The following is a 12629-nucleotide window of genomic DNA, read 5'->3' on the forward strand; positions in this document are numbered from 1 at the left end:
TAAAAGAAGAAAGTAGAAAATCAGTGAAACTGTAAAGGCAGCACAATGCCAATTTATTCTTGGTGGGGCAAGGGAAATGAAGTTCCTAAAAATGGAGATTTGTCACAAAAATGACAAGTTTTACTAAAAGGTGCCTTCTTTTTGAAAACAATGGCTTCCTCTGATTTATCTTATCAGGGGATGAAAGAGCAGGCCAACTTTCACTGTGAGACATTATTATTATTTCTCAGCGCAACGGACTCCAAAAGATGGGAATTCTTTGATAAGGTACAGGGGTCTTAGCAAGAAAGTTTGCTCAGACGTATAACTACAGGTATTCCATATGCTCGAATAATATTATTTATATTTATCAAAAGCTCTCCAGAATTCGTTTATCAGGGCTCCCCAAAACACGCTGTTAATACGTTTTGCAAAGTCAGGCTGCCATTCTGTACCCAGTTACGTGGCATTACTGAAATCGACAATAATTGGACTGTGCGCAGAACCCTTTGCAGAGATTGTACCATCACGCCCTGGGATTTCGGGGTAGCGCAAGCCAGCTTCTATGGCCTGCCCCTCGAGCTAGCTTTGCCAAGGATCTTCCTAAGCTTTTTAATGTCCGTAAAATAAACATTAAAAGTGCTTGATGTGCAAGGCTAATAGTGATGATAGCACTTTCGCCGTGTTTTTTATTTTTCTGTTTTTTACAAAAGCTTTTTTTAAAAACAAAGACATGGAAGGCGTATATAAAATACACTTGTGTGTAACGTAAGACATATGCATCAAAGAAAATTATTGCAGAACCGATGAAGGATGTTCCACCTTTTTATTCACTACCGAGTGAGTAAAATTAATAGAAGTCTCCCCAGGAGAACCCACGGTGATCTACTAGCTTTCGCTGGTGGATGCTGCAGATGTTATCTTGATATACTGGTTGAAAATTGTCTCGAAAGCTTCGTCTCTGTGTACCATGGCACCAAACACCAAAGGCTTGAAGGGGGGGAGGAAGAGAAAAGCAGAAGAGTCAGTAACAATAATGACTGAAATACGGAGATCTCTAGTGCATCGGTAAAAATTAACTGTGCAATCCTATACAGTGGTAGCTCAGTTTTTGAACAGCTTAGTTCACAAACAACATGGAACCCGAACGCTGCAAAACTGAAAGCAGGTGTTCCGGTTTTCGAATGTTTTTGGGAAGGCGAACGTGCTCCGTTTTGCACCCCCCAGTGTCTCCTGTTGCGCTGCTAATTTGCGTCCCCCTGTGTTTCCTGTTCCACTGCTAATTTGCGTCCCCCTCCCATTGTAATTCAAGTCTTCCGTTTCTGATTGCAGTGTTCTAAGGTGATATTTGGAGCTGATGTTTGCTGCTTTTGTTGTTGCTATTTATTTTGCATTTTTTGTTTTGAGGCTTTTTCAGTTAATTTGTTTTTGTGACTGTGAGGATCCCAGTTCAGCTACTGATTGATTGATTGATTGAGCGACTTTGGAAATGGATTAAAAAAAACCCCATCTAAACAATGACTATCATCAGTGCAGATAAGAAAAAAAATAATTTTAATTTTTATCATCTACAATACTGTCTTATTTACCGTATTTTTTTCTCTATAAGACTCACTTTTTCCCTCCTAAAAAGTAAGGGGAAATGTGTGTGCGTCTTATGGAGCGAATGCAGGCTGCGCAGCTATCCCAGAAGCCAGAACAGCAAGAGGGATCGCTGCTTTCGCTGCGCAGTGATCCCTCTTGCTGTTCTGGCTTCTGAGATTCAGAATATTTTTTTTCTTGTTTTCCTGCTCCCAAAACTAGGTGCGTCTTATAGAGCGAAAAATACAGTATTTTATAGTAAAGTATATTGATTATTGCTTACATTTTATGGATCAATGGTCTTGTTAGATAGTAAAATTCATGTTAAATTGCTGTTTTAGTGGTTGTTTTTAAAAGTCTGGAACAGATTAATCCGATTGGCTCCTGCAGCCAATCGGAAGCGTGGAAGCCCCTTCGAACGTTGGGCTTCCCAAAATAGTTTGCAAACCGGAACAGTCACTTCCAGGTTTGCGACATTCAGGAGCCAAAATGTTTGGGAACTAAGCTTCCAAGGTACGACTTCCAAGGTACAACTGTATTGTTATTATGCTATAAGAGAGAAATAATAGGGTGCAGCAAGGGGGAGAAATTAAAAAAAAAAACTACCATGAAAATCAGGGGAAGTCAACAAAATAAAAGAAACAATAATATGCATTGGAGTGTATTTGTGTATTGTTGTTTTTTGAAAATTTAATAAACTATAATTGGGGGAAAGAAGAAGTCTCACTGAATTCAATGGGACTTATTCTCAGGTTACGTTCAAGTCATTCTTACCAAACACCTTCACTAAATACGTTTCTCATCATTAACTTCCCCAAATCACCATACTCTTTCCATTACTACTGACAAAGAACGTGACTCGCTATTCCCTTTCTGCTCTAAAACACTCGCTGTGGTGGATTTTTGTTAAGACGGCCCATGCATATGCAAGCTAAAAAAGGACCCGAAACGTTTTCGCTTTCCCTGAAATGACTAATGACTAAATTCCCTTTCGTTGCAAATTGCAGCACAGATGCTTGCAACAACTTTTTAAAAAAAAGTTTAGTAAAGGAATCTGTGTGGCTCAAGTTAAGTGCTCCAAAAACAGACAAGGTCATCAGAGCATTAATATTTCAGCCGGCAGAATTGATGGTGCAATACACGTTAAGATCCTTTTATTTGCTTGCTCACTTTTTGCGTAGACGGCGTTGATACCGCAATCCCCATTCCGGATCCGGGAAGGACGGAAAGCACTTTGTACTGAAAAGAAGAAAGAAAAAGGAAATATTTAAATACTGAACCGGTGGAGGCAACATGGGAAAGGCTCCAATCTGGCCAGGGCTGGAGACCTTCTCAGGTCGATAGCACAAAAGGGAGGGCATTAAAACAAGAACATCAGCAGAGGTTATATTTTCTGAGAATCCTCCGGAAAAACAATCTCTCAAAGGACCTGTTGATGGCATTCTACCATTGCACTGTGAAGAGCGTACTAACTTATGCCTTCTGTGCGTGTGGTTTGGGGGCTGCATGGCCAGGGAAAAACAATGCTATCCAGGGTTGTAAAGACTGCAGAGAGAATTATCGGGTGCACTCTTCCCACCTTAGATCAAATCTATGCTGCCAGGTGCCATAAGAAAGTGGCAGAGATAGCACATGATAGTACGCACCCCGGAAATGATCTCTTTCAGCTTCTGCCTTCTGGAAGAAGGTACAGGGTAATAAAGGCCAGGACTAGCCGCCTGAAAAGCAGTTTCTACGTTAATGCAATTCTGGTTCTAAACGCAGCATAAGGGGTCTCTGTAGTATAGTGTATTTTAAAATGGGGTTTTAGAGTTTTTAGGGGGTTTTGAATGTTTTATGTAGTTTTTATGTAGTTTTATGTAGTTTTTCAATTTCATTGTTCCACAAGGGACAATGACAATAAAGATATCGCATCGTATCGTAACATCATAATACTAGGAGAGGGGTGGACAACCCCTCTGCAGGCTTGAAGGCCACTGTCACTCCTGGACAGCCTCTCTATACCCTATACCTGGAGGTCTCAGGGAGGTTCACAGCAAGACCACAACATATAAAATCAAACCAAAAGCAATAACCCAATAACAATCCCCCCCCCAAAGAGCAACATTTTAAAATCGTATAGGATGTCAATCAGATCAACAAAAGGCCTGGTTAAAAAGTTAAAAAGTTTTTGCCTGGCACCTAAAAGTGTATAATGAAGGCACCAGGTGAGCATTCCACAGATGGGGAGCTACTGCAGAGAAGGCCCTGTTCTCATGTTGCCACCCTCTAAACCTCTCTGGGAGGGGGCACACAAAGGAGGGCCTCAGAAGATGATCTCAGGGTCCGCGTAGGTTCATATGGGAAGAGGCGGTCCTTGAGGTATTGTGGTCCTGAGCCATTTAAGGCTTCATAGGTCAAAGCCAGCACTTTGAATTGGGCCCGGAAGCTAATTGGTAGCCAGTGCAGTTGGACCAGGATCGGTGTAATATGCTCAAACTGTCTTGCTCCGGTGAGCAACTTGCACCAGCTGGAGTTTCTGAACAGCCTTCAAAGGCAGCCCTACGTATAACACATTGCAGTAATCTAACCTTGAAGTTACCAGAGCAGTAGGTGGAGCTAGGCATATGAAAGGTATCTTTTTGTATGGTAGTTTTTGTATCTTTTTGTATGGAGAGCTAGGCCAAAACTCTCAAGGAGAGTCCAAAGCAGGGCTGGTGAGGCTTGGGTGGCCTGGGAAGGAGTCCCCAGAGCTAAACAGAGAGGCCTAGATGGCTCCATTTGGCTCTCAGGCCCAAAGTTCCCCATCACTGTACTAAAAGGTAAAACGTAAAGGACCTCATGGCAGTTAAGTCCAGTCAAAGGCAACTATGGGGTTGCAGCACTCATCTTGCTTTCAGGCCAAGAGAGCCGACGTTTGTCCACAGACAGCTTTCCGGGTCATGTGGCCAGCATGACAAAACCGCTTCTGGTGCACAGAGGACCATGACGCAAGCCAGAATGCACGGAAACACCATTTACCTTCCCACTGCAATGATGCCTATTCATCTACTTGTACTGGCATGCTTTCAAACTGCTAGGTGGGCAGGAGCTGGGACTGAACAACGGGAGCTCACCCAGTCGCAGGGATTCGAACCACCGGCCTTCTCATTGGCAAGCCCAAGAAGCTCAGTGGTTTAGACCACAGCACCACCCACATACTTGGGTCCAGTGTGAATAAAACATTGCATAATCAATCACAAGACACTCATCATTTGAATGGCGATGGCCATCAACTTTGGGGGAGCTCTGCCCCCTCAAATATTTTATGGAGGTCCCTAGGGGATGGCTCCTAGGGCAGGATCTGCAATGGCCCAGAAATATGCTGGGAAAGGTAGTTCCTGGGTTAGTTAGCTCAGACAAGTATTTCAGAGTTGTTGCGCTAAGGAGATCCACATGATCTGAAGGTTCTACAGATCATGACAAAGAAACACAAAACAATGACCAGAAGGGGCTTCCACCTCTGTACAGAGACTGGATCTAGGTGCCAATGTGATGTTCAAATGTTTTGCCTCAAGATACAGGAATGCAACCTTCATCCTTATTATTTAAAAACAGCATGTTAAACAGACACCATGGACCTACCTTTTGAATATCTGTAATATCTGTCAACTTTATAACTTTATTTCTTTTAGATGAACCAGATTTGGAACTTTCAAAGCACAAATAACTGGACAAAAGGGAAGGAAAACATTACATATTATATAGATGTTTGAGGACCAAAATGATTCAAATCCTTGCCAACTAACTTCAATTTTTAGTTTAAATACAAACAGCTTTGCAAATCAACGAGGAATAATTAAATTGCCAGACAAATGGGGGGGAAAAAATGAAAGAGCAGTTACACCAAATCGAACAACTAAGCTCTATATAGTTTTAGAGACTATCATACACTGACATTACAACCAAAACATGTGCAAACACAATGCTAGAAGCAGCACATATTAAATAACCTTCCATAAGGAATTCCACACAGATATATCGCTTCCATTCATCAGGAAAGATTCAAGTCTCAGGAATATCCTCTTTCTCACCACTAGGGGCTTTTAGTTGATTTTTTTTTTAAAAAAAAGGATTGACATACCCACAGAAATCAATTGGCCTGCCCTGAGTGTGACAATGTTTGGTATCACCCATAACTTGAAGCTCTGTCTGTTTTGTGGAATATTGAAGATTACAGATGAGGTAAAAGTACACCCCCTTTTGCAATAAGGGGATATTCTCACCCCTGTGAAGGCAAATAACGACCCAGCACAAAATAAGGCTCAACTGACTACAGTTTGGGTGCTGCTTTTTTGCTTTGAAATGCTCTTTTTCCTAGCAAGAGTGACACCGTAAATAAGTTCTGGCTAAGGGGTGACTCTAGTGAGAGCAAAAATAAGCTGTTTCTGTTCCAAATTAGAAGAGGCCTGGTTCAGGGCCAACGAGGCTCATGTGGTGGCCTTGGGAGGAGCCGGTGAGGGGGTTTCAGCAAGTTTATGGGGTGAGAATATTGGGGCTCTATGGTGTGTACTTTAATCTATCATATAGAGGGGCAGCCAGGAGAACAACTCACTTGCCCTGGCATTAGCCAGCAGAGGAAAAAATCCCAGGGGAGGAGATAGGTTTAAGATTCCCAACTCTTCTATGAGTGCAATTTGCAGAGCCCTTGGGATCGAGCCAGACATATAACATGTCACTTTAATAATACTTTAGAATGGCAGCAACACTTCCTGGAGAGCTTTGTCTGTCACGTAGCCTAACACCAGCACACAGGTGTAACAAAGAAAGGCTTCTGGAGAAATTATTTCAGCTTCCCAGAATGCCCCCTTTCACGCCAATAAATTTTTCTTATAAGTTCATTTGGCTCAGCCCTCCGTCTTCTGATTCTGAAGTATATGAATGTGTAGAACTCCGAGATCTGCCTAACATGTGCATGGAATGGCACCAAGAAAACGTATTCTAGAAACACATCACGTTCACCGAGTTCGAAGTCTGAAGCACTTCTCCTCAGACTGCAGAAATCCAACCACTACAGGTCATTTCACTTTTACCTGTCTACTTTTGAGAAAGGTAAGGAAAAGCTAAAGGACCCCTGGACGGTTAAAACCAGTCAAAGGCGACTATGGGGTGCGGCACTCAACTCCGCTTTCAGGCCAAGGGTGCCGGCGTTTGTCCACAGACAGCTTTCCAGGTCATGTGGCCAGCATGACTAAACCGCTTCTGGCACACAGAGGACCGTGACAAAAGCCAGAGCGCACAGAAACGCTGTTTACCTTCCCACCAGAGCGGTACCTATTTATCTACTTGCACTGGTGTGCTTTCGAACTGCTAGGTTGACTGGAGCTGGGACAGAGCAACAGGAGCTCACCTCATTGCAGTGATTCAAACCGTCGACCTTCCGATCGGCAAGCCCAAGAGGCTCAGTGGTTTAGACCACAGCGTCACCCGCATCCCATCAAAAAGGTAAATTTCCCTTGGACAGTGAAGTCCAGTCAAAGGTGACTATGGGGTTGCGGCGCTCATCTTGCCTTCAGGCCCAGGGAGCTGACGTTTGTCCACAGACAACTTTCCGGGTCATGTGGCCAGCATGACTAAACCACTTCTGGCGTGGTCAACCACGGCTGCGCAGATGTTACTGGCCCAGAGATGGAAAAAAGATAAAGTCCCAACCAGAGAAGAATGGCAGATTAAGTTGATGGATTATTCTCAAATGGCAAAAATGACCGGAAGAATCAGAAATCAGGAAGACCAAAATTTTAGTAAGGAATGGGGAAATTTTTTAATTTAGCTTAGACCATTGTAAACGGTTAAAATCGTGAGTAGGATTGGAATAACACTTGCCATTTAATGATGATTTTTGGATATAATGGAGATGTAAAAGATTTGGATTATTATAAAAGATGCAGGAGGATTAACAATAGGACCCACAAAGGGGAGGAGGGAAGTCCAGGAGATTCCTTGGAATCTTGTTTTTATTATGTATGTTGGATATCTGATTGTAAAACTATAATTTGAAAAACCAAATAAATAATTATTTTTTTACAAAAACCCCACTTCTGGCGCAATGGAACACCATGACGGAAGCCAGAGCGCACAAAAACGCTGTTTACCTTTTGAGAAAGAACTTCATTGCACCCAGGATATTACAGCTACACTTGGGTGACCTTTCTGACCCATTAAATCCAACTCTCTTATTATTTCTTGAGGAGACGCCTACTATTTAATGAGTTGGTTCTACCTCATGTGAACAGTGAATGAATCCTGTTGCAACAAGTTCTGGCATTCTCATGAGGGGGAAAATCCACTGAGGGCTAGTTTGCACGCCGTGTATATTTTTCTTACATTTATTTACGGTGACACGTGTGAAATACCTTTAACCTTCTCCCTTGGTTTAATGGCACTTGCAAAAGGAGTTGCACTGTGTTTTTCCCTTTGAAATTTACAAAACTGCTGGTGCTCCCAGTTAGTCAATTTTTTCTCAGGCTGAAAACTCCGTTACAAATCGCATAAAGACTTACTTTTCTGTGACGTAAAGCACTCCATTTCTAATGTAGTCTGTGGGCATCTTCCTGTCTCTGTTAATTAAGCAGCAGCGCCAGCCATTCTCACACACTGTCAAAAGAAAACAAACACATTATACTTCATGCAAGAAATCGAGGGGCCAAACCTTCACAGTGGCAGCCCAGGAAAAAGACATTTCCCCCCCAAAAAAGAAAACGGGACACGGACATGTTTTGTTCAATTATGGTGACAAATCTTTCTTTAAAAGCAACAAGGCCATGTACCAGAATTCCAGAATGCGTACCAAAACTTTTTCTAAACCCTGAAGTATTTGTTTCAAGAACTGGGTTAAGTTACTTCTCTCGCAGGATTATGAACCTTTCCTGCCCTCTCAAATTCGTGCTACCACAAAAGGCAAACCAAGCGGCAGGCATCAGGTTCGCTCAAAGAATCTTATGGATGTCAGATAAAAAATTAATTTGGCCTCTTGCTCACAGGACCTAACAGCAGATAACATTACAGGGCAGTTCATTTTCTCAGTACCGCCGCACTGCACGCAATTCTTTTTTTAAAAATGCGCTTCTATTTACGGCCAACGCCCGTGTATTACGTATGCGCCGCTACCTGACAAAGGACGTTCGTTTTCCGACAGATTAAATACTTCATAGAAGTTGCCTCTCTTGGTGGTGTGAAATCGGCTGCTGTCGTCGTCTCTGCTTACTCCCGTCGGGGCGCTGGAGCCCACGCAACTTCGCGACGTTGCCGTTTGAAGCTGCAAGGAAATAAAATTGGATTACCGTTAATGCACGGCAGGTGCATAAAGCGCACGGGGCGGCTTTGCAATTTTATGCAATCCTTATAAAAACAACAACATCCTGCCTTTAATCTTCAGTACGTGCATTTATGGCAGGGGGAAAAAACCAAGGCTTGATACCCAACACAACTGTGTGTCTTGCCCACGTAGACCAGTGTTGTAAAAGGTCGGGAGTGGTGTTCATCAAAATGCGGATGATACCCAGCTCTACCTCTCTTTTAAATCAGAACCAGTGAAGGCAGTGAAGGTCTTGTGTGAGTGTCTGGAGGCGGTTGGAGGATGGATGGCGGCTAACAGATTGAGGTTGAATCCTGACAAGACAGAAGTACTGTTTTTAGGGGAGAGGAGGCGGGAAGGTGTGGAGGATTCCCTGGTCCTGAATGGGGTAACTGTGCCCCTGAAGGACCAGGTGCGCAGCCTGGGAGTCATTTTGGACTCACAGCTGTCCATGGAGGCACAGGTCAAATCTGTGTCCAGGGCAGCTGTTTACCAGCTCCATCTGGTACGTAGGCTGAGACCCTATCTGCCTGCGGACTGTCTCGCCAGAGTGGTGCATGCTCTGGTTATCTCCCGCTTGAACTACTGCAATGCACTCTACGTGGGGCTACATTTGAAGGTGACTCGGAAACTACAACTAATCCAGAATGCGGCAGCTAGACTGGTGACTGGGAGCGGCCGCCGAGACCATATAACACCGGTCTTGAAAGACCTACATTGGCTCCCAGTACGTTTCCGAGCACAATTCAAAGTGTTGGTGCTGACCTTTAAAGCCCTAAACAGCCTCGGTCCAGTATACCTGAAGGAGCGTCTCCACCCCCATCATTCTGCCCGGACGCTGAGGTCCAGCGCCAAGGGCCTTCTGGCAGTTCCCTCATTGCGAGAAGCAAAGCTACAGGGAACCAGGCATATGGCCTTCTCGGTAGTGGCGCCCGCCCTGTGGAACGCCCTTCCAGCAGATGTCAAAGCAATAAACAACTACCTGTCATTCAGAAGACATCTTAAGGCAGCCCTGTTCAGGAAAGTTTTTAATGTGTGATATTTTACTGTATTTTTGGTTTCTATGGAAGCCGCCCAGAGTGGCTGGGGAGGCCCAGCCAGATGGGCGGGGTATAAATAATAAATTATTATTATTATTATTATTATTATTATTATTATTACTCCACGTGAGCCAGAATTAGATGAAATCTAGCCATTCAGAATTATCAGGTGGTACAATAAAACTTTGGGATGCGGGTGATGCTGTGGGTTAAACCACAGAGCCTAGGACTTGCCGATCAGAAGGTCGGCAGTTCGAATCCCCGCAACGGGGTGAGCTACCATTGCTCGGTCCCTGCTCCTGCCAACCTAGCAGTTCAAAAGCACCCCTAAGTGCAAGTAGATAAATAGGTACCATTCCGGCGGGAAGGTAAACGGTGTTTCTGTGCGCCGCTTTGGTTTGCCAGTAGCGTCTTAGTCATGCTGGCCATATGACCCGGAAGCTGTACGCCGGCTCCCTCGGCCAATAAAACGGCCAACCCCAGAGTTGTTCACGACTGGACCTAATGGTCAGGGGTCCCTTTACCTTACCTTTACCTTACTCTTTACAATAAAACTGGACTATACCACTTCTTACTGCAGACATGTGAACTGCGTACAGTGGTACCTTGGTTTTCGAACGTAATCCATTCCGGATTTCCGAAACATCTGAAAACTGAGGCACAAAGGGCGGCCTGCAAATTCAATAGAGAAAACTGGGGGAAAATCTCAGCGGGAGCTGTTCTATTTCTGAGGCGCGTTTGAAAGCGGAAGCATCGACTTCCGGGTTTTCGGCGATCGAAAACCGAGCTACCACTGTATTAGAAAGCTCCTGTACTGTCTGTGTGGAGCGTGTCCATGTGTCACAACTCTTGAGAAATCTGGTGCATCGGGAAGAGAAGCTATTTTGCAGAAACTTTTTTTTTCTAAATGCAGAAAGGTCTTACAAAGTGAAAAGAGTGAGAACATGCAGCGCCAGACGTTCAGTCAGAAACAGCGCCATTTCAGGTGTATTGTATTTTACTAAAGGCTGGCTGCGATCCTAAGCGGCACGTGCAAGCAAGGGGCTGTTCAGGCGTGCTTTTATTGTAAGCCACCCTGATAAAACGGGGCCGAACCGCAGGGTGTCATCGCAATAAATGATAAAAAGACGTTCCCATGTGGTCTGCCATCCTGGCCCTGGCAAGGAAAGAGATCTGCTCAGCTTTTAATAAAATAAATTGTGTAATGAACACTCAGGCTGCTATCTCGATGTTCACTCGTATATTACGCCCTCAAACTCTAAGGAATGTGAAAGTTTTGTTTAACCATTGGCATCTTAAAAGCTGGCGCAATAACTCCTAATTAAGTAAATTCTGCTCGAATGTTTCAGTTATGCACTTTAAACCCTGCTGATTTCTTTGCTGCGCAGGGCTCCTCTGAGAGAGAGGGGTGGGGGATAGACATTCATTTCATCAACATCATATGACCATCTCAACTTGTCTGGACTGCAATCTTTAACGCAAAGCTTTTTTTAAAAAGTTCCAGTAGAATTGCAACTGAGAAATGAGAATATGGTGAACAGGTCATTCCACGCCAAATCAAAAACCACAAAAAACCACCCTTCTTATTTTTAAAACATAACAAGTTCATAGTAGCCCATTCTAAAAAAAAAGTATGATACATGTGTTAGTTTGCGTGTTATGGCTTATTGAACCTACCAAGGTACAAAATGGCTAAAATTCACTTTGCATGGTCGGCGACCCTTTTCTGTAGCACTCAATACAATTTTTGTACATTATTTTGAAAGAGAACAAAATTAGCTTTATTTTGATACCAAAATAAGCGCAATTGGTTCAAAAATAAAGCGAAACAGGTTTTTTTTTCTAAATTGACACAGAAATTGCACTGGCTTAACTCACGCAAAAATAGATTTTTTTAAAAAAATTCTCCTGTGCCCAGCTTTGGACAAAAAAAAAATCTTTAAAAATTAATTTGAGGTTATCTCATAAATTTCTATTGAAGAAAATCTGGGTTGTGAGAGCACAGCTGAGTATTAAAATCAGGTGATTTGGCATGGAATGACCCAAACACATCCCCCAACAGCCATATTGGGGACAACTGGGCATACCATTAGTCTACTACAATGTTGCTGTTCCTATTGATTGATTGATTGATTGAGTGAGTGAGTGAGTGCCCTTTGCCCTAAGGTCCTAGGGCAAGTTAAAACGATTAAAACACCATCTCAAGAGCAGCCTAAAACAGGAGGTCATCACGGAAATAAGGTGGATCCTCAAAACGTGCTTCTCACGATGCCAAACGTCAGGCGTAAACAAGTGTCCTTCCACATCGTCACAAAGCGTTTTCCAGAAGGTTCTGAATCCTTTCAAGCACTCCAACCCCTCATTATGGGCATTATGGGCACATGCACCCGCCGGACAACTGGAGCTCCGGACTTCCTGGCAGCGGCATTTTTCTCGCCGCCTCCCCTTGTTCTCTCAGAACGGCAATGGCGCCCACCTGAGAGGGACCGGAACTGAGTTCCGGCGAGTTCCGCCTGAAAAAAGCCCTGTCCCTTGGATGCCAGCCAGAGGAGGAGAGGACATGAACAAGCATGTGGCCCTTAATTATTGCCTCCTGTTTTGGATTCTCTCGCTTGGATCCCCTGCTTGGTTTGTCCTCCCAAAATTGGAGGGCTAGCTCTGAAGCAAAAACCTATAATCGGTGCAATTCAGAATGCTGATCTTCCACGGTTCCAAAT

The 12629-nt window shown here is 43.8% G+C and overlaps 1 protein-coding gene across 5 annotated transcripts in view; it reads right to left on the reverse strand.

Moving 5' to 3' along the window:
• Window positions 1-791: 791 nt before the first annotated feature.
• GRAMD4 (GRAM domain containing 4) overlaps window positions 792-12629 on the reverse strand; it is a 110404-nt gene continuing 98566 nt past the window's right edge. For all 5 annotated transcript variants that reach the window (XM_081929144.1, XM_081929145.1, XM_081929143.1 and 2 more), the window contains 5 exons: window positions 8686-8833; window positions 8079-8172; window positions 5164-5248; window positions 2731-2799; window positions 792-969 (listed from right to left, as the gene is read on the reverse strand). In XM_081929144.1, the coding sequence (XP_081785270.1) occupies window positions 868-969; window positions 2731-2799; window positions 5164-5248; window positions 8079-8172; window positions 8686-8833 (498 nt within the window). In that variant the 3' untranslated portion in view covers window positions 792-867. The remainder of the gene's footprint in view (window positions 970-2730; window positions 2800-5163; window positions 5249-8078; window positions 8173-8685; window positions 8834-12629) is intronic.

Source organism: Podarcis melisellensis (assembly GCF_964234715.1).
Source record: "Podarcis melisellensis genome assembly, chromosome: 10".
NCBI classification, from domain to species: Eukaryota; Metazoa; Chordata; class Lepidosauria; order Squamata; family Lacertidae; genus Podarcis; species Podarcis melisellensis.